General features: G+C 37.5%; 1 protein-coding gene across 1 annotated transcript in view; it reads right to left on the bottom strand.

Annotated features, from left to right (window-relative positions):
- Positions 1 to 23,241, bottom strand: part of LNPEP (leucyl and cystinyl aminopeptidase) — a 101,247-nt gene that overhangs the window by 40,513 nt on the left and 37,493 nt on the right. Inside the window, exons 2-6 of the mRNA XM_027100554.1 lie at positions 17,749 to 18,589; positions 13,128 to 13,266; positions 11,671 to 11,802; positions 1,921 to 2,041; positions 1,078 to 1,232 (exon numbers count right to left, since the gene is read on the bottom strand). Of these exons, the coding sequence (XP_026956355.1) occupies positions 1,078 to 1,232; positions 1,921 to 2,041; positions 11,671 to 11,802; positions 13,128 to 13,266; positions 17,749 to 18,589 (1,388 nt within the window). The remainder of the gene's footprint in view (positions 1 to 1,077; positions 1,233 to 1,920; positions 2,042 to 11,670; positions 11,803 to 13,127; positions 13,267 to 17,748; positions 18,590 to 23,241) is intronic.

Raw genomic sequence — 23,241 nt, forward strand, 5'->3', positions numbered from 1 at the left:
CATACAAATAAATGAAATCAGAAAGAACTTTAAATGGCTTTTTCCATGAGGTGGTAAGAAGAAGGAAAAAAAACGATACGAGACTCCCTTAAAAAAAATGCATCTCAAAATCCCTGAAATAAAGAGTGGTAAATAAAGAGTGAAATAAAGGGTGTGCAATTTAGTCAGTGTGGCCAAGGGCTTGTCTCGAGCCATCAGCAAAATGACAGGGTTACTAGGTACTGAAACAAAACAACTTTGAGAATTACAAAAGCATATTTTTCAAAGATATTATCTTAAAACCTGTTTCAGAGGAAGATGACTTGTAAGTCCTAAAGAAGAAGTAAATGAGAAACACTCCCCCAGGCGTGATGGCCGGACCCAGAAATAACAGACCTAGAGCAGATCCCCCAAAAAACAACTTGTCTACATGCCTAAAACTGTAACAGTAAATAAGCATACGCTTCATATGCCAGCATGTCATGAAGCCCTCACGAGGGCTGCAGGGTGGGCTACAGACTGTGTCTGAGGTAGGCTGTCCACTGCCAGAGCATGTCCCACTCTTCCTCCACATGCTCCCACCATCACAACACCCCCATACCATACCCTACCCTGATGAACACCTCATCGAGGGCACAAGAGAGACAAGGTGTTGGGGAAGAAAGAGGGAGGTTCATGTACTCATATAATTTTCTTTCTTTTTCTCTATGTCATACAGAGTACCTTCCCTCTCCCGAATTAACTAAGAACCCAGTTTTAGCAGGAGACAAAACAATAAACCTAGTCCTGACAACTACAGTCCAAGAGTTGTAAGAAGAAGAGTACAACTCAGGGAAAAGGTTTCTTCCCCACCAAGTTATGAAAAGTAAGAGAGATAATGGATGTGAAAATGCTTTATAAACTGTAAAACCCTATACAAAACATTAAATAGCATTTTTATCCGAAAATTAAGTTTGTTTGAAAAGCATCATATTATTATGAAAGAAGGCAATACTATAATAAAAAGCTGAATTATTATTAGCATCTAAATGTATTCTAAAACTCTAGGATATGAAACAGACCACAGGTGTGAGATATAACAGCCTTGGCTGCTGATACCTGATGGGCCAGCTCATGAGCGATGATTTTAGTAACCAGCTTTTTATCCACCACTGAAGAAGTATTATTATCATACAGAAGTGTCTCTTCTCGGAAGGTGAGCAAACCCCAATTTTCCATTGCTCCTGCTTCAAAGTCAGGAATAGCCACCAAATCTGGACATAACAAGAAAGAAGTTATCGACTTTACCCCATCTAAGGCACTCCCTAATTAAATCAAAATATTTTACCCATTGGTCTATCACTGAATCAGAAGGCAGTGAATTCATTTATACTCCTAAGGAAATGAACCTTCCTAGCCCTGTATGCTCATCACCTACCTGTCAGTTGAGGAAGACCTGACCAACCCCCTGTAGAGTCACTGTTGCTCTGTCCCTGAGCAAGAGAAGATACCTAATTCCTTCACAGTGAAGAAGTTCCCAGAGCAAGGAGGACAAGAGGCAGGGCCAACGTTCTTCTAGCTAAAACCAGCTCCATGCTGAACAGCACTGAAATGCTCTTGCTTTCCTGAGCTCTCATTACTCCTATTATTATTTGAATTAGGAATTTCTTAGAAAATTAGAACTAGTCAAACTCCAGACTAAGCCCTAAGCAAATCCCCACTTACACAGCACCTCTGAAATAGTCCCATAAACTTCTAAGTGTTTTAAGCTCCACTTTCAGATACATCCATGGAATCTAAATAATCTTAACAAATACAAACAATTTTGAAGGCAAACAGTTAACAGTGTTTCTTGGTTTTCCTTTAAAATAACTTCGGCAAAAGTTCTTCCGAAAAAAACATTTGCAACATAAATCTAGGTTATAATGATAATGAAAATCAGAGGCACTGTTTGATTCTTACCCAGTTTCTTTAGTGGGTATTGAATTTCAAAGTAGTTTTGATAAAACTCAAGAAGCTTCACAGTTGTTTCCAAGGCATGGTGAACTTGACCAATCTTTTCTGGGACAGCATATATAGAAACCTAAAAGGTAACAGGTATGATGTAAAGACAGGTACAATTAAAATGGCATGATATTCAGGTGAACACTGTCAAGATTAGCATACCTGAGAACTACATAAAGATATATGAGATTTTTCAGGACAGCAACTCTCGCTTATAGTTCTTTTAACCCCTATAGGATTTAGCAAGTCATTTCCATACATACAACAATGTTAAAAAAAAAAAAGCAATCAGTAAGTTTAAAGTTAACATGATATCCAAAATAAACTATTTTATATCATATAGCAATTTATAAGCATCTGCCTGTTTAATTTTATGATACTCTTCTCTTCCTCTCCATTACCTACAATGGCCCTTCCCTGTCTATGAGCTATCAAACTGTGAATTATTTGAAGGCCAAAACTAAGTTTTCATCTTTTCAGCACCTATCACAGTGCCTGGCATCGAGCAGGCATTCAATACAGAGAAGTCACAGCTTACAAGGGCGTTAGTTCTAACATAAACACCTAAGACAGAAATGTTGAAATTACCCTGGGGAAACCTATTAGAGACCAACACATTCTCTTTCAGCAAGTATGGCACAGCCAGTTTTTCTTGGAAGCCTTGGAACTGCTTCCTTTTTTTTTTTCCTGCAGTTGTTGGCTCGTTTTTAAGGAACATGTTGTATCAAAAACAACCATACCCAGCAGAGTGAAACACTCAGTGAGTGGCACACAGTAACTAAAACCAGGTAAGCGGATACTGGGATTCATGCCCACACTGCCCAATCACTTCAGGGAGCATGCTCCAGGGAAGATGCAGTTGTCCACATTACTTAAATTGTTATTCTTTCTCTCTTTTTCTGATTAAGTGCATAAGTTAAACACATATGATGTAACTAACTAGACATGTCTTATCAGTAAGTATCAAAGGCAAAATTTAAGCAGTTACATTAAAAGCAACAGGTTTTAAAAAGCAATATTTATTGTTTTTCAATTGACTGAAAGAAAAAATCCCTCTGTACTCAACTTGGGAAAGTAGGATATGGACAAGACACAGCAGAAGATAAAAACCTCAAAATAAAGATCCCAATAGGTGGGAAATAGAGACCTATTGAATAATTCACCATTTGAAAAAATACATTGGTGAACTCTAACCCCAAATTATTTTTGGTCTTTCATTAAAGCACTGAAAAACAGTCAACAATTTCTCAGAGGTCATAATTTCAGCTTTAATTGTCTTTATGTGGGGCCTTAGTCTATAGAACATATGCGTTAATCACAAAAACATGGAGGTAACATGGCATTAAAAATTAAATATAAAGAAAAAATTTTAAGTAAACAAACAACAAAATTAAATGCACAAGCTCTGTAGTGAGACTGCCAGGTTCAAATCTCTGCTAGTTGTGTGAACTTAGTTAGCCTCAATCTCCTTATGTATAAAATGGTGATAAAAGTAGCTCCTATCCTCACAGGGTTGCCGTCAGGATTAAACGAACTAATATGTATAGAACTTAGAATAGTGCCTGACACAAAAGAAGTGTTCAATAAATAGTAGTTATTATCATTACTACAAATAGAATCCCATCAGAAATGGGGTAAAATATGTATGAGGAGAGCATTTGTGGCAACAGTGACAGGAACAATGAAGTGTTAGGAGTTCAGTTAGCCCATATACAATATGTTACTTTCTAAAGTAACTATGGAAGAAATTTAATATCACATCATGTGGCCAAGTGTACTTCACCAGCCCAGCACTCGAACATCTGCAGCCCTTGGTACAGGACTGTGACCACAGCTTATTGAATTCAGTCACCACCTGCCAAAGGACCATGCACACTTCCTGCATCATTCCCCCTGTGAAAGTGTTAGCACACAAGCACACACAACAAAGTCTGACATATTCTTCCTAAATCTAACTACCATTATAAATGACTGTACCAAGATCACTTGGAATTTGAGACCAGTCTTTATTATTTCTGCCTGCTCTTTCCACACACATATATTTTATGTTCCAGTCAATGTAACCATCTAGAAGATGCTGTCCTAACAGAAACACCACCCATATACTCCAGGTTCCTCCTCAAACATCCTTCTCCCAAACACACATTTGGCCACTCCCATCACTATGTGTGAAAGCATCTTTCATTAGATGAAAAGTAAAGGGAGAAAAAAGAAGTTCACATGGAACTGAAATCTGACCAAAGGATCCACTGAGTCCCATTTCTGGAATACAATGACTAGGAAGAAAGGTAGTTTGGCATTTTCTCTTTCCTTCTACTTCTCTTCCTTTAAAATATGTGCTGTGATTTCTCACTAGAGATGAATTGTCAGGTCATTACATTATTATCATGCTTGTTTTAAGAGCAACAGAAGCAGTAAGAAATAAACAAAGAAAGCAATCTAGTTCAACAAAGAAGTTTTGACCAGCACCCTGCACTTGGTAAGAGCACTCTAAACACTGTTAAATGCAAGTCAACTGGTGCTCAGGCCTTACAACTTAAAACTTTTCCTACAACATCTCTTGCTAAGACTGAGAGATTTATAAAAGACACAAAAAAGTCTCCTAGTCAGCTCTCAGAGAAAAGAGTTAAGACTGAGGAACAGCAGGTTTGTTAGGTTTAACTTACTCTGCTCCTTAATTTAATAAGAAGCAAAAACTAGATAAAAGCAAAACCAGAACCAAACCTCATCCCCCCCAAAGAACAACAATACAGCCTGCAAGATTTATGAAGACAGAAAATATTGGAATCTTCCAATACTAAGTTTCCTGAAAAACACCAGCTTTCCTAAACAGACAGCTGAACATACAAAAAGCATAAATTCCTTAAAAAAATAAAAACAATCCAAACACAAAAAAACCTCACCAGAATGAAGTCTATCCAGAATAATTGATTACATGGGACTTGAGACCTTAGGAGAATGATATAAATTACGTATAATGTCCCTAGTTGTTGGAAGGATACTTGAGGAAATGTTGTTTGTGGAGCTAAGTCATGTTCCTGACTAAATAAGAATAAATTAAAATTATAACTTCACATGGATAATAGTGTTGAAGGTTCTGTTTGGATGTTAAACAGACATGATGTCCACATCTGACTAACCACCAATGGATTCTGATTCTATAAATTAGACCTGTCTATGGTAAAAACGAAATCAGGTAATGGCAACAACAAAATAAAAACCTCAAGACAAACTGATAAAGTGTATTTCAAAACTAGCCTAGAATTTTCTAGGTAATTCTGGCATTCCTGAAGGCAGAGAGAGGTTTAAGGAACATTGAATAATGGACAGAAATGATAAAACAAATGTTCTCTCTCTTTAGGTCTTTGACAACATAGTAATCTTTATCACTGAACAGGCCACGTTTAATAATCCACAGTCAACTTTGACATTTTCAGTTGTTTACTATGACTGACATTAATAAGTAAAGCCCTACTGCCTTATTCCTGAATCTTGTGAAATAGGCCTAATGTCAAATATTACAAAATAGAACATATCCTAGAGATTACATTTTAGTGGAACAAAAATCCTTTATTAGACTCTATGTCTGAATTTCTGATCACCATACCTACAGAAATCACGTCATTTGTTGTAAGAAGCAGTACATTGTGGTAGACAGTGAATTCTGACTATCATTTACTGGCTATGTAATCTAGGTCAATTACTTAACCTCTCTGGTACACTGTTTCTTCATTAGCAATATGAGGCTAATGCCTTCCTCTCATTTGGTTTATAAAATAAAAAGATGTTTATAAATGAGAGCTCAAGACAACTGCCTGCACAGAGTATAACTCCACACATGCTAGAGTCTCCCCCATTTCCTAATAAAAAGAGAAAGTTAATAAAACAGTTGTTTATTTGTAATTTTTTCAAAACACATTTACTACTGGGTAGCATTAAAAATGATAAAGGTTATTTATATTTATATTTATATATACAAGGGAGTTTACATACATACAAGGGAGTTTCTCTGTGTGTGTATTACTATCTGCCAGGTACCGAAGATTTTACAGGAATTTAAAAAACTTAATCCTTGAGAGAGCAGGCTGATATAGACAATATAGTATTAGAGTTGTGGAAGGTGAGGTTTAGAGAATTACAGAGCAGTCTGCCCAAGGGCACATAGGTAGAAAGCTGTATAGGAGAGAGCTGAACCGAGGTAGATGCCAGAGTCCATGTTTAACCATGTTGCTTCCTAATACATGTAAATAAAAAGCAAAAAAAGTCACTTGAAACTCCTCTCTCTCTTTCAATCTCTCTCTCTTTCCAGTTGACCCTTGAACAATGACGGGGTTGGGGCAACAACCCTTGGAACAGTTGAAAATCTGAGTATAACTTATAGTCAGTCTTCTGCATCTAAGGATTCAAACTATGGATCGTGTAGTACTGCAGTATTTACTATTGAAAAAAATGTGCAATAAGTGGACTTGCGCAGTTCAAACTCGTGTTCTTCAAGGGTCAACTGTTGTGGACAAAAAAAAAATATATATATGTTATACATATATGTTATATATATGTTATATGTTTTATATATATGTTATATATAAGAGATATATATATATATATATATATATATATATATATATATATATAATATATGAGGTATATATCTGAGCAGTGAATAATTCAGCCTGACTAGATGAAAGAATTCCATTGGAGCAACTAGAAATATAACCGAATTTATGAGGGCCTTGAATATCACAGAATTACGAGTTTGAATGTAATCCTACAAGCAGTAAGAAGCCAGCATAGCTGTTGAAAGAAAGAGAGAGAGAGGGAGGGAGGGGGAGAGAAAGAGAGGGAAAATAAAAAGCCAAGACTACATACATTTTGAGATACAATAAAAAGTGCTGGGGATTTTATATCAAAGAGTGTGATAAGAACTACAACAGAGATGTAACTAAAGTGCTATGAAATATCAGAGAGGGAATGATTAATCCCAGCTGGGGAAAGAACGAAAAGTTTCAAGGAGAGGGTGGTACTCAGCTGGCTCTTGAAGAAGCAACCTGACTTAAGATTGAACCTTTTAGGTTTTATCAAGGCTGCAACATCTGCATCAAGGGCTAAATTTGGGGTGCAAAACTTGAAGAGAGATTAATTGAATTTTTTTCAGAATTAAACCAGTCTTAAAATCCTTTCGAAAGGACGCCGAAAAACTCTTTGGTTTAGACTTGCCCAAAACTCTTTTAAACCCAAAGGTGAGTAAATGATATTGAGCACTTACTCAATGTAGTCCACATTACCCTTGAACACGAACAGGTCTCCATCCTTTGAGCATGAAGTCATATGGCAGTGTTATTGCTGATGAAGAGCCAGATAATCCTTACCCCACCCCTTCTCTCTAAGAGTTAATGGAGTAGACATGATAATCTTTTCTAACAGAAGGAGTATGCCCCTCTTAATTAGCAAATAATAAGATCCAAATACAATGTGATTAAAATAAAGTTCTTTGGTCTGGAAAGGAAGCCCAAATCCAAGTGAATGTGTTCAAAGGGTAGAAAACATACCCTGGTGGGGATCAAAAATATGAAAAAAAAATTAAAGAATTCCATCATATTTCTATCATGAAAAATAATCATTTTTAGCTTTAAAAGACCCTTTTCTCCTATGTTGTTAGTATGTGAAGATATTAGCTTTTTAATATTAGCTTTTTAAGGTCTTTACAGTGAAATTAAGGCATAAAATCCAGTCAAACAATCATTTACAGAAGATTCAAACGACGAAGAAAAGCAGAGGAGCCTAATTAGAACAAAGGGTCAATCTTGACAAATTACAGACATAGCAGACATTTAAACAATCTTCTCTCTTTAAGATGAAGAAAATTCAATCAGGACTTGCTTTTTCAAAAGGTGCATTCAAATGACTTTTACAACTTGGAGTTTTTCTTCTAACTAAATTTTTATGCTATCTTTTAAGTCTGCACAATGTTCTAGATTTGCTGCTGGCCAATAAAATTTTCTGCATTGATGGAAATATTCAATATCTTTGATATCCAATAAGGTAGCCACTAGCCACAAGAATGCTAGAAATGTGGCTACTGAGACTAAGGAAGTGAATTTTAAATTTAATTAATTTTTGCAGCTTTAATGATATAATTAACATATATTATGTAAATTTAAGGTATACAACATGTTCATTAGATACACTTATATATTGTGAAATGCTTACCACAGTAGCACAAGTTAACACTTCCATCACTTCACATAACTACCATTTCTTTTGCATGGTGAGAACATTTAAGCAACTTTCTTTGCAACTTTCAAATATATAATACACTGTTAACTATAATCACCATGCTGTACATTAGCTCCCCAGAACTTATTTATAACTGGAAGTTTGGACCCTTTGACCAACATCTCCCCATCTCCCCCACCCCTCAGGCCCTGGCAACCACGAGTCCACTGTTTCCATGAGTTCAGTTTTAGATTCCACACGTAAGTGAGGTCATATAGTCTTTGTCTGTCTGACTTATTTCACTTAGCATAATGCCCTCAAGGTCCATATATGTTGTCCCAAATGGCAAGATTTCCTTCTTTCTTTCTCATGGCTGAATAACACTCCATTGTGTGTGTGTGTGTGTGTGTGTGTGTGTGTGTGTGTATACACATACACAGACATCTTCTTTATCCATTCATCCACACTTAAGTTATTATTATGAATAGTAATATTATTATTGTTAGTAATGCTGCAACAAACATGGAAGTGCAGACCTCTTTAAGATCCTGATTTGATATATATCCTGTGGATATATACCCAGAAGTGGGATTGCTGGATCATATGATGGTACTATTTTTAATTTTTTGAGGAACCCTCATATTGTTTTCCACAGTGGCTACACCAATTTACATTCCCACTAATAGCGCACAAAGGTTCCCTTTTCTCCACATTCTCACCAACACTTGTTACTTATGTCTTTTTGATGGCAGTCATTCTAACAGGTGTGAGGTGGTATCTCACTGAGGTTTTGATTTGCATTTTCCTTCTGATTAGTGATATTGAGCACCTTTTGATGTATCTGTTGGTCATCTGCACGTCTTCTTTGGAAAAATGTCTATTCAGTTCCTCTGCCCTTTTTTAACCAGATTGTTTGGTTTTTTGCCACTGAGTTGTATGAGTTCCTTATATATTTTGAATATTAATCTCTTATCAGATATTTGATATGTTCTTCCATTCCACAGGTTACCTTTTAATTTTGTTGGCTGTTTCTTTTGCAGTGCAGAAATTTTTAGTTTGAGGTTCTCCTACTTGTTGATTTTGGCTTTTGTTGCATGTGCTTTGGTGTCATATACAAAAAATTGTTGCCAAGACCCATGTCAAAGAGCTTTTTCTCTATGTTTTCTTCTAGGAGTTTTATACTTTCAAATCCTACATTTAAGTCTTTAATCCATTTCCAGTTAATTTTTGTGAGTGGTGAAAGATAAGGGTCCAATTTCATTCTTCTGCATGTGATGATCCAGTTTTCCCAGCACCATTTATTGAAAAGACTACCCTTTCCCCACTGAGTATTCTTGGCTCCCTTGTCATATATTAGTTGACCATTTTTGCAGAGTTTATTCTTGGGGTCTTGATTCTTTTCTATTGGTCTGTGTCTACTTTTATGCCAGTACCACACTCTTTGATTACTATGCATATGATTTTGATTACTTTATCTCTGTAGTATAGTTTGAAATCAAGGAAGTGTGATACCTCCAACTCTGTTCTTTTTTTCTCAAGATTGCTCTAGCTATTCGAGGTCTCTGTGGTTCCATACAAATTTTAGGATTATTTTTTTCTATTTCTGTGAAAATGTCATTAGAATTGTTGCATTGAATCTATAGATTTTTTTTTTTTTTTAACGCTTGGTAAAATTCACCAGAGAAACTGATCTGATCCTGGGCTTTTCTTTGTTGGGATGTTTTTGATTATTAATTCAATCTTTCTTTATATTACTGATCTGTTCAGATTTTTTTATGTCTTCATGATTTAGTCTTGGTAGATTGTATGTTCCTAGGAGTTTATACATTTCTTCTAGGTTATCCAATTTCTTGGCTCTTATGATCCTTTGTACTTCTGTACTTCCTTTGTACTTCTGTGTACTTCTGTACTTTGTACAGTAGGCTCTTATGATCCTTTGTACTTCTGTGGTATCAGCTGTAATGTCTCCTTTCATTTCTGATTTTGAGTCTTCTTTTTTCACTAGTTAGTCTAGCTAAAGGTTTGTCAATTTCATTTACCTTTCTAAAAATCCAGCTCTTCGTTTTGTTGATCTTTTCTACTCTCTTTCTGGTATCTATTTCATTTATCTGCTCTGATCTTTGCTTATTTCCTTCCTTCTGCTAACTTCAGACTCAGTTTGTTATTCTTCTTCTAGTTCCTTGAGGTGTAAAGTTAGGTTGTTTATTTGAGGTCTTTCTTTTTTCTTAATGTAGGCATTTATCACTCTAAAGTTCCCTCCTAGAACTGCTTTTGATACATCCCACAGAATGCATATACCACATTATACTATTAGAACATTCTGAATTTTACTATATAAATACCTTTTCCAGTGTGTTGTACATTTTCACGTTTTCATGTTACTAGCTAGTGTCCTTTCAATTCAGCTGGAAGCACTCCTTTCAGCAATTCTTGTAAGGCAGGTCTAGGGGTAAGGGGCTCTCTCAGCTTTTTTTTCTTGTATGGAAAAGTCTTTCTCACTCCTTCATTTCTGAGGACAACTTTGCTGGATAAAGTAGTTTTGGTTGGCAGTTTTTTCCTTTCAGCACTCTGAATATATCATTTGCTTCTCTTGTGTTCTAAGGTTTCTTCTCAGAAATCCACTGATAGATTTATGGTAGTTCCCTTATAAGTTATAAGCTTCTTTTCTTTTGCTGCTTTTAAGATTCTCTTTGACTTCTGACCATTTTAGTATAACGTGTCTTGGAGAAGACCTCTTTAAGCTGAGTGTGTTTGGTAACCTATGAGCTTCATGAACTTGGATATCCAAATTTCTCCCCAGATTTGCTAAGTTCTCAGCAATTATTTTTTTAAGTAAGCTTTCTGCCCCCTGTTCGCTATGTTCTCCTTCTGAAACTCCAATAATTCACAGATTGTTTCTTCTGGTGGTGTCCCACAAATCATGTAGGCTTTCGTCACTTCTTTTTCATCCTTTTTTCCTTTGTTCTTCCCTGACCAGATAATATAAAATTTCCTGTCTTCTAACTCGCAAATTCTTTTTCTTGCTTGATCCATTCTGCTGCTGATGGTCTGTATTGCATTTTTCATTTCATTCACTGTATTTTTCAGACCCAGAATTTCTGTTTGGTTCTTTTTTTTTTTTTATGATTTCTATGTCTCCGTTAAACATCTCATTTTGTTCATGTACTGTTTCTTGATTTAATTAAATTGTCTTTCTGTGTTTTCATATTATACAGCACAGTTCTAGAGGCTTTCTTATACATATATTGTCTTACTGAAATTCTCTGATAAAAGTAAAATTTAAAGGAACTTAAAAATTATTGATTTTTTTGGTATTCAAATAATAACAGTAAATAACAACTAAGTAAAAAGTAACACTGCTGGTATAAAATGTCAGAGTTGTGAACCAAAAGATTGTTTTCCTTCATAAAGCAGTTACCAGATATCATGAAAGGATTCCTCTCAACCTCCTGTGAATACAGGTTTTCAAGACAATTACCACAACAACATACATACCAGGGTTCCATTTATGTCCTGACTCAGATTCTTCAACTCCCCCACAACGAAAGCAACCAGGTAAGTGCTCATCTTCACACTCTCAGAAAACTCATCCTGAACAAGTCCATCTTCCATAATGACTGATGACTTCTACAAGCAATGGGGAAAATGACAGTTCTGTAACTGTGAGAATAAATGACAGTGACATATAAACTGGGAAACTGAAGACTCAAATAGGAAATAAGTAGTGAAGATGCTGGCATATTTTAATCTCTCAGCACAAGTTTCCAAACAACACGGCCCTCAGTCTCAGTCTGTTCTACCATCCTTCATCATGAGGACATACTGAGTACAGTAAAAATCCTTAAGAAGTTCCTAGTCTCAAACAATGGCTTTAAATAAATGTAAGTTAGAAACAGTAAGTAGCAGTGGCTCTGTTTCTCCCCTTTAAAACACCATCAAAACCAAAAATCCTTCCTTATGACCTAGGAGTACTCCATTCTACTGCTACAAATACATTCACACAAGAATGAGCTACAGCTGGTTAATCCCGCCAAATGATCTGAAATGGCTTCGTAAAGGACCGTGTTGATGACCACAAGAAGGCTTAGTGGGATTAAAGGTGATAAGTCACTAGAGAAGTCTGCAGTACACACAAGATGAGGGAAGGCGGGTAACCTTCCAGGATTTTCCAACCATGAATTTAAAATATATTTTGGGTTACTAGGCAAGTAAGCATTTGACCTCTCTTAGAGAAAGATTAAGGTGAAGAGTACAGCTAAGAGTAGAGCTGCTGAAGTGACGTCCTTCTTGAAGGACAGACCATGTCCTCTCCTTGACTCAAGGGCTGACTCATAGTCTGCGAGATGTGGCTGCTCCTCCCCGCCAGTCACATGGCTTCTGAGAGGTTGCTATCAGCTGCACACAGCTCTCAGGTGTAACAAAAGGACCCCCCCCCCAAGTTCTGTTCAGCATAAAAACAGTTCTGCCTGATTTCACCCCCACTACTTCCAGGCAGAGCCCACAGCCAAGAAAGATGTCCATGTTCTTGTTGTTCAACCTCCATGTTACCTTCTCGATTTCTCAGTAACTAGTAAAACACCAAGGTCAATCATGATTCAACACTACCAAATATCACTGTTTAGAATAGCAAATTCACCACATCTTTGAAAATATCACTGTGCTCGTTAGTAGCAGTTCACAGTATTAATTTTTGCAGAACTTTAGTACAATAGCACAGACTTCACATTTCCTGCCCATGCCTTACACATCCAGTCTTTCTCTTTCCTCAAGTGCCTCTCAGGCTGACTTTCCAATTGATTCCAATACATATTTTACTTTTATTTAAGCATTTTAAGAAAGAATAAGAATGTATATGATTTTAATCATTCTCAACAGTATGGCAAAGAAGAATTCAAGTATTCAAAACAAAGAGACCCACTCAAAGATTTTACATTCAAGGAATAGAACAGTACCTTAGGCATATTTGATAAAGCAGTGTATTGCTCATCTCTTATGATCCTGATGATAAATGTGGCTTTAAATGCTGGTTCATCAAAACAAGGAAAAGCAGATCTTGCTGCCAAGGGTTCAAACTGAGTTGCTGCAAAGTACCTAAAACAAATGCAAATCCATCCAATAGTTATTGAGTACCTACTATTCAAGGCACCTTGCCAAGTTCTAGGGATACTAAGATAAATATCATACAAGCCCAGACATTAAAGGATTCTCAATCAACTGGGAGAGGCAGAGGTGATACAGTAGAAAGTTACCAGGCTGCGAATCACATCCTAATAGTGCGAACAAAGCAGTGGAAACAAAGGGTAGGAAAAAAAATCTGCCTAGCGGTAGAGACACTGTAAGGAAACTGGTGACAAATTATGAAGAGGGCCTTTAAAAATGAGGAATATTTGAAAAGGTAGAGAAAGGAAGACAGTGCAGCCTAGAAAGAGTAGGAAGCACAAGGAAGGACTGAGCAGTGCATATTCAGGGACTGGGGGTGGGTGTCCAACGTGGCTGGAGATGAAGCCACAAAGATAGGCTACAGCTGGCCACTGAGGTCTTAAAAAGGTTTCTGATGAAAGATCACTATAAAAGATTGTCATCCATTGCCATTATTCTCTGTACAGACGATGGCTTCATAACACTAAACCTCAAACTCACAACCTGCACTTTCATGAGGACTGAAAAAACTAGGTGTCCTATAGTATGCTGGTGTTCTTTACTCTCTTCAAAAACGAATCAAAAATTTTCCTCCTCTCCTACAGCAACAACACTTGAGAATTTAACTATAAGTCCTCAATTAAAGGTTGGGAGAAAAGCATAAGAAGAGGAGAAATGCAGATTTTTAGTTAAGCAGAGAAATGAAATAGATCTGCATGTGGGAAATCATACAAACATTGTCATAAGGAATGAGGAAAAGTGTGGCCCTGGTGTGCACATATCAGCTACCAGTCAATATGGTACATAGATAACCACCACTGTGGACATGATTGCCTCGCTTGCTTAGGACTTAGTCCACCTAGAGGGGTGGGGTAGGGAGGGTGGGAGGGAGACGCAAGAGGGAGGGGATATGGGGATGTATGTATACGTATAGCTGATTCACTTTGTTATACAGCAGCAACTAAAACAATGCAAAGCAATTATACTCCAATAAAGATGTTAAAAAAAAAAAAAGGCAAGTAGAAAAGAGTGTAAGATTTAGAGTCAGAAGACCCAAACTCTGCAACTTACCAGCCATATGACTTCAGCAAATCAGTGATCTACATCTCATTTCCTTATTTATTAAACTAGGGTCAAGGTAGGATCCCCTACCAAACATTTAGGGTTTTTGCTAGAATCGAATAAGACTATTCATAGTAACAACCACTTGTATGCCATAAATTCCTACACAGATGTCTATTATAAATGCTGGATAGTCATAACCCTTCCTTCACACTTAGAATTACTGTGCTTCTGTCCTAGTAAGGATTTGCCCAAATAACTGTTTGTTAGGGTAAACTGAAAGAACGACAGCAATCAACATATGTGAAACAATTTAAAAATATGTTTCGAACATTCCATTTCTTCACCCACCTCCCAAATTCTTACCCAGTTAACTGAAGATTTTGGAGGAGGGCCACAGGGGACCAAGGTATAAAGTTTGATGACATCCTTACTATTCATATGAGAGTCTACTTGGACCATCATTTTGGATAAAAACTGGATTACAATGTTCTAAGACAAGTAAGATCTTAAATTATTATTAAAAGAGATGCAATAAGAACTATCTTACATAGAAGCCCCTTTGAAAGGCTGCTGCTTGATGATACTTATAAGCTATTCTACCTAAGCTGAATACCTGAAAGCTTGTTCTTTCATTAGTGACTGCATTTGCCTTCAGAAATACTAGTTGCAGTTTGAGCACCACCTCCAGGAGCACTGAAGACAGTTATGAATTAGCTGAGGGTCAGTAAGAGAATTCTAAGCACTGGTGATAACAATGGGTAAAGAGGTGAAAACTAAGGAAGCTGGTGCACCACAGTGGTTAAGAATGTGGTCTTTGTAGTTAAAATGACTTTGGGTTTGAGTTACCCTCTGCTACTTGCTAGCCATAAGATGCTGAATGAATTACTTCATGTGGCTCTGCTTCCTCATCTGTAAAGTGAATAAAATATAATTTCCACCTCTTAGTGAGTTTGACAAGATAAAAGACTAAACATATAAAATGCTTGCAACAGTTTCTAGAACTTCAGTTCTCAAGTAAATATGGGCTGCCATTACTACTGGAACTCAGGAAAGTGCACATGAAGTTCATTAAGGCAGGTGAGGGTTGTGAGAGAAAAAAAAAAAAAAAAGGCCCAGATCTTAAAAGAAATTGAACTAAATCTTGTTAAAAATGAGGAACTGCTGAAGGATCATAAACCAAAGACCAACATGGTCAGATCTGTACTTCTAGAAATAGTCTGGCAGCAGTGTGGAAGATGGGCGAAAGAGGAGGGGGAAAGCTGTAGTAAGATTAGAGGTCAGGGGTTCAGTTAAGAAGATGACTCAAGAGTTCGAGAAAAAGACACTGAGAGATTGAAGAACAAAGAAATAAAACACATCTCCAGCCTAAATTCCTTTGCTAGTTTTTTAGTATCAGTTTGTTATCTAGAACCTTAAATCTATGGTCAACAACTACTAGATTTAACTGCAAGGTTACTGACCATCTCCACTTCTTAGATGACACAGGTAAAGTTCCTTTACCACAAGCAGTGTCAGTACATTTGACATTTACACTTACTTTGATTTTCCAATCAATAGGAAATATATCCCTTAATTACTTTATCTACTTGTTTTGAATTACAGTTTTCAGGCCTCTTGAAAGGTATAAATACTTTATTACTTTATCTACTTGTTTTGAATTAGTTTTCAGACCTCTTGAAAAGTATAAATAATCTTCTAAACTTCTATCTTGCATCAAGATATACAATCATGTGGGGTATCCATTTTATGGAACCAGGTAGGTTAATGGATGTATATATTTTTTGTAATAGCAGAGTTTCACAAATTTTAAAGTACTATTTAAAAAAAAATACTCTATTTCGTAATTTTAAGAATGTCTTCCCATAGTATGAGTGTGTTTCGTGTTTGGTAATTGCAATCATTGTTGCTTTTGTTGTGGTCATCCATTTACAATGTTTGGTGTCAGTTTATTTATCTCCCGTAAAAATAAAATACAGTGTGTATGTGTGAGAAAAAAAAAAAAAAAAAGAATGTCTTCCATTTTTCTAGCATTTTCCACAACTCAATCCAGCCCACAGCAAAAGGGTCAACAAGTAACCCTGTCCAAAACCACCTCACTCTGCCACACAACATTGACTCTTCCCATTATATACAGGCAGGCCCAAGAGGATCCGAGGGCAATAATCTGATTGGAAGAGATGACTAGGATATTTGTCGTAAAGGTCTGATTGCATACTAAGAACACTGTTTTTATGTATATCCTATAATTCCTAGAGATGATGGAGATTATAGAAGGAGAAGTAAAGCCTAGAAGCCCCAAGCTACCCCTGCAATTATAAATTTGCTTTTCATGTCAGATCTCATGGCAAGAGCCAGCATGCCATTTATTTTAAAAGTATTACGTTAAGGGGAAAGAGAAAAATTACTCATCTGAATAGGACTATAGATCTTGCTTTGTCTCTTTCTCTAGTTAAGAAGGATCAAAAAACTTAAGACAGATTTAAAATATTCATTTCTATTTTTCTCAGTATACCAACATACATTAGCCAAATGGACCTCAATGGTAATTCACATACCGGTTTGCAAAGGAACATGAGAGAATGCTCCAATGCACTAAGCAGATCTGACAAGGACTTTGCACACGTAAGAGAAGTGACATTACTGCTACTTAAGAATAGTCTGTATGCAACTGTGCACTGCATCTTTCCAGAAATTCAAACTACATCTATGAATACTAAGATTAAAGAACAAAATATATGGTTTAAATGGGGAGCTGAATAATTTTATGTTTTAAGTCGCTTTTTTAAAATGAATCTCTCCAAGATTTCTTTTTTTTTTACTTTTCCATCAGAAATCCAAAATAGAATGGCATTAAAAAGACAAAACCCAGCAAAGATTAAGGATACTAAAAATTACATATATAAGTATACAACACTTCTTCATGCTTTCTTTCTCCATCTCAGTAAGCACCTCCTAAAAGTTCCACACAATAGGAAACTAAGACTGAAAGAATAACCTGTGTTCTTCTATATCTGGTTCACATGGAGACCTTGAAGGTGACAGAAAACTACATTCATCTTATAAGATACGAAAAGCTCAATATAACTTAAGTGTTTGTGATAGAGAATGTAACTGATATAATCCTTGTCCATCTCCTTCCGTCAGCATGCCCCCAGCCCCACCGTGACATATCATATATATGATACATACTCAAGGCTTTGACTAAGAGAGAAAGAGTATACTCTTCCAAATCACCATTCTACTATTTTTCACCTAACCTCTTAAATTAAAAAAAAATTGCAGTTAATGTCTCTAGTGTGGGCAACGGGATCCATATTGCAGAAGTCATCAGAGAGCAAAGAAGCAGAATCATTTAAGAGGGCTACATACTTTTTCTCATTACTTTCATCTGTGTAGGAGATGCCATAAAACCCATAGTAAGAACTAGATATATTTGCCGAATACTCTATCTTCAAGGTATAATTGTGCCCTTCAAGAAGGGCCTCGGGGGCAACAATGGCGATTTGTTCATGAAATGGATATTCCAGGACATCGACTTGTTTTTCTTGGCTTGAAACTGCTGACATAAAGGTCACTCTTGAAATATTATGGCCTGTGCTGTGAAGAACTATGTTCCATGTGGCCTGAAGAGCCTGAAGTGAAATCGTCACAGAGCCCCTGAATGTCATCGAGGTTAGGTTTGGGTGTAGGTTAAGTTCATAGCGTACTGGCATAATGGCAGTGGGAAGCCTGATTTGTGCCCATGGAAACAACTTCCCATTAGTTGCAATTGGCTGAATTAATCCCATTGATTGGTTTTTTTTGTGGCAGCCTTCTTTAGTAAAGGTACATCTGGGCAGTAGATAAATCACCATGATTACAGAAACAGCAACCACAATGACAAAAGCACAGACCACCATGGTCCTCGCAGACGGTACTGAGCAAGTCCCATCTGAGCTCTGCCTGTAGCCGGCTGCACTGTTTCGAAGGCCCGAGCTCCTGTTCATGAAGGACATGCCCAGCAGCTTTGCGGACGACTCATAATCCTCTTCGTCCTCATCCATCTCATGCTCACCAAGACCCCGCACCAGCAGTCGTGAACCCTGGGGCTCATATTCCACCTCATCAGGCTCTAGAGGATGTAAACAAGGTTCTTTGGCTAAATCCACCACATCTGGTTCTTCCTCAAACATGCTGTTTTCAATCATATTCCTGGGGAGCTGAAGCCGATCTAAAAAAACCAAAACATAAGGACCAGGCACAGAGTTAGAAAAAAAAAAAAGCTCATAATACCACGTTTAATCTAAGGATTTTTTTTTAATCACTAAGACTTATTTCCATCTCAGAGGTGCTGAATTAAATGTTTATAATATTCTTGTGTCATCCATTAAAAACTCAAGCAGAGATAAGAGCATATCACAGTCTTAAAATAAGAAAGCTAAACAAACAGGCTAGTAAAAAGGCAGCTGAGATTAAATACTGATTTCCTTAATACACTCCTGCCCAACAACCTGGGCCCTTGTCCTGAGCTTTAGAGGGCCCTGCTTTTGCCTGCCTCTAGCTGTGCACGTCCCCAACAGGGTGAGGAGTCAGTAAGATCAAAGAATGCCCATCCATAGTCCATGTCCCTCTTCTGCAGTCTAGGTACCAGAATCCCCAGAATTCCTGCCTAAAAGGCCCAAACCTGCTTCTACGGCCTTTGTGGGTCTCCTCTCTGAGTCCCATTCTCCCTAGGGAGGACCACAGCTGGAATGCCCATTCATAGCTTGAATGATGGGTAAGCAACAGGCTGGATTACTTATTTCCCCTTGGAAGAGGGATGTTTCTGTTCCACAGCAAACTGCAAGGGTCAAATTATATAGGAAATTTCCATAATCAAGAAATAATTTTTAGGACTTCCCTGGTGGCACAGTGGTTAAGAATCCACCTGCCAATGTAGGGGACATGGGTTCGAGCCCTGGTTTGGGAAGATCCCACATGCCGCGGAGCGACCAAGCCCATGCGCCACAACTACTGAGCCTGTGCTCTAGAGCCCGCGAGCCACAACTTCTGAGCCCGTGTGCCACAACTACTGCAGCCCGCGCGCCTAGAGCCTGTGCTCCACAACAGGACAAGCCACTGCAATGAGAAGCCCGGGCACTGCAACAAAGAGTAGCCCCCGCTTGCCGCAACAAAAGAAAGCCTACACACAGCAACAAAAGACCCAATGTAGCCAAAAATAAATAAATAAATTTATTTAAAAAAAAAAAAATTTTTAAAAAGACAAAAGAACTATAAAAATCAGATAAAACTACAATCCAACCTGTCTTTTCATGCTTCCAGAGCATTTAGAAGTACAAGAGATTCCCCTCTGTAACAACCACATAATACACCATAAGTGTAAGTGGATCCTGGGGTGGGGTAGTGGTGGGAACTTTTAAAACCACACAAAAAAGCTGCACTCTCCAACTTGCCAAGAATCACTAAGAAAAAAAAAAAGACTCAAAAAGCAGAGGAGTAAATAATAGCATACAGATCAATAATTCCTAGGGCTAGATTGAAAGTTTGACAAGTGAAACCCTCATTAACCTTTCCCTACAAGGTACTTTACACAGATCATTTCTAATCCTCACAATAATTCTATAAAATGGCAAGTATTATACTATTTCAGACACAAGAAAACAAACAAGCCAAAAACAGAAATAGGAGTTAATTTACCTTCACAAAGTCACATTTAGTCACAAAACTGATACTAGAACTCAGGTCTAAAACTCTGAACCCAAATTTTAGATTCTTTCCATTATTATATTGCATCTCCCTACTCAACTAGCTCAAAGGATGAGAGCTTGTACCTATTATTTCTTTTGTATTTGGCAATGAAGTTGCTTAGAGTATTATTTCACCATCAGCAAGGCAAAACTTACATAAAATTCCTTAATATCTAGCTTGACATAAATGCCATGTGTTTAGTGCTACTCAATAAGTACTAACTAAAGAGTGGCAACTAATAATACATGAAACCAAGTACCAATAAACATCAGGATAAAATTTAGTGTCTTACTACTACAAGTGTGGTCTGCGAACCTAAGCATCTACATCACACAGCAACTATTTAGAAGAGCAGACTCTCAAGTCCCTTCCCTTAATCTGAATTTTAACAAATCCTCAGGAGATTTATGTGCACATAAGTTTGAGAAGCACTGGTCTAAGCCTTCTCCATGGTCAGATCCCGGGCAGCATTGGACTTTGCATCCTTGCGTGTGCTCTGGCCATCCCAACTGCTCGCTCATCTGAGACAAGACAGGCTGCTCTTCTATGCCATGCTCCACTTCTGTTTTCCTGTCTGTTCCCTTTGCCTGCAATGTCATCATTTCTCCCACCCCAGTCCACCTAGTGAACACTTGTTATCCCATAACTCATCTTAACTTGCTACAGTGTAAATTTAAAAAGTTATTTTCTTTTTGTTTCTTCCTTTCTCTTCATTGCCTTTCAAAAGTACATTTTCTTTTCACTTCATCTCACTCCTTTTAGCTTTGGGGAGCATAGAGACTCCAATGAGGTTGCCTTTTCCTACCTCCTCTCCATCCCCAAATTTATAAAAGCTATGCTGCTTTAAAAGTTTTCTTTGAATAAAACTTTTTTTTTTTTTTTTGCGGTACGCGGGCCTCTCACTGTTGTGGCCTCTCCCATTGCGGAGCACAGGTTCTGGACGCGCAGGCTCAGCGGCCATGGCTCACGGGCCCAGCCGCTCCGCGGCACGTGGGATCTTCCCGGACCGGGGCACGAACCCGTGTCCCCTGCATCGGCAGGCGGACTCTCACCCACTGCGCCACCAGGGAAGCCCTGAATAAAAGTTTTAATCACTTTCCAGGTGTGTGGGTTCAGCAATCTGCTGTCTACCCATCTCCTGTGACTTGTCTAGAAATGTAAGAAGGGTGACAGTTATAACATTCTGCTTTGGCAATTTGATCTCCTAAACTTCCTATAGTGCCCCAACTTCTTGTGACATAATTTTGTTTTGTTTTGATAGTTAATTGTGTTTGAGACTCATTCATTTCATTAACAGAGTAAATACTGCTGTAATTGAACTCAAAAAATTTCTTAAATTATTAATGAACTCTCAGTGGTTAGAAATTTTCTGTGGTAGTTTTAAGTACCTGGTACAGTAACGCAGATTAGGTTACTTAATTTGCTTTTTCACTTTACAATGTCTAAAAGGCCTTTCTGACTTTTTTACCTCATATGGGAAGATTATGTTCTCTTAGGTATTTGCCCATGCGTTCTGTTCTTTATCAGACCTGATGCCTGAAGTAGACAACTATGGGGTCTGAGCGGTTTTATTTAATAAATTTCTAAACTAACTGTAGATATAATCTCAGCTTAATATTTACAGCATTCCCATACCTGAATTCCACCCGCTTAGAACTTGGCTTTTCTGTCTTTGATTTCTCAGCCATGCCCTGTTTAAAGCCAAGGGGTATTCTGCAGTCTGACCATTTTAGCATCTCCTGTCTGCACTTCATTAACTTCCAAATCTTTTGACCAGGGCTTAGTCAGATGCCTGGCAACACCCAGATAACTTACTTTAATTATTTATCACCCAATCAGGTTAATACCTATGTAGAATTTTAATCTTTCGTAAATGGAACACATCAACCCATCTGCTGTATTTTTACTGCATATTAGAAGCAAACTTTTGTATGTGTGTACAATCGTATCAAGTTAAATACATCAAACCAAGGGAAAACACCTTTATTACAGGTAGCCCGTGAAGACTGTACTTCAAGTCTATTCAAGAAATCTTGCTTTGGATTCCTAAGTGAGTACACTTTGATCTCAGCATTAAAATTTTAATGTAACACATGACTACCCCTGTTCTAAAGGGATTTATTTGTATTGAAAGAAGGGATCCTAAAGAGACAGGAAATTTTCTAAAACCTCTTAATTCCACATATACAAGCTATCTATAAGCCCAAAACAAAGGACGTCCTAGTTGAAATATTTCGGTTTTAAATAACGTAGGCCCATGTGGTTATAATCTAAGGAAACTGAAGATATTTCTTTTCATCAGATACCGTGAACGGGTGCTCCTCGGTGTTGTCTGTGGACCAGTGCCAACCCACAAACTGTTTGTTACCCGTCTGCTACAGGATACACACAGAAAATTGGTATTTAAAAACTCTTATAGCTAATTGACGGTAATGTTATGTCTATCGAATTTAGTAATTTTAAAAATGGAGCTTATATTTTACATGTGTTTTTTCATTTCAGTTTTCCAATGATTCATTTTTTTATATGCTACAAAATTTCTGCAACAAAAAAACAAGGAACCTTGATTCTTCAGCTCAGATAACATGAGAAGCAATGGGCTGGATTGTCACTATTACGGCAATCCAGGTGGATATAAAGTTAACAACTATTACAGTAGCAGTGGAAGTGAAAAGGAGGGAATGAGTACAAGTTATGTTAAAGAGTGAGAATACACAGGAACTGATGCTCTGTTGGGCTGGACAGGCCTGTAGGATGGAGACAGAGGGAAGTCTATTCAATTCCCTATGATATTCTGGCTTGGATAACTGGAAGGAGGAATGCCACTCACTGAGATGAGAATACAGGTTTCATATTCTCCCTCTTGGTTTTGTGTGTGTGTGTGTGTGGTGGTGGGGGACTGAGAATGGAGTTGTGAGATGGCATTTGGTATGGGACATGACATATTTATCTGTCAGAGAGCCAGATGGAGATGTTTGATGACTAGCATACTTTAGAGTTAAAAGCCTAACTTTAGACAGAGGTTCAAATCCTGGCTCTTCCACTGACTGCCTGATCTCAAACTGGTTAACAAACATCCCTTAGCTTCAATTTCCTCAGCTATACGTATGGAAAACAATACTATTTTGTAGGACT

Source organism: Aethalodelphis obliquidens, unplaced genomic scaffold (genome assembly GCF_003676395.1).
Source record: "Aethalodelphis obliquidens isolate GAN/ISIS:26980383/991018 unplaced genomic scaffold, ASM367639v1 scaffold4, whole genome shotgun sequence".
In the NCBI taxonomy this organism is placed as follows: domain Eukaryota; kingdom Metazoa; phylum Chordata; class Mammalia; order Artiodactyla; family Delphinidae; genus Aethalodelphis; species Aethalodelphis obliquidens.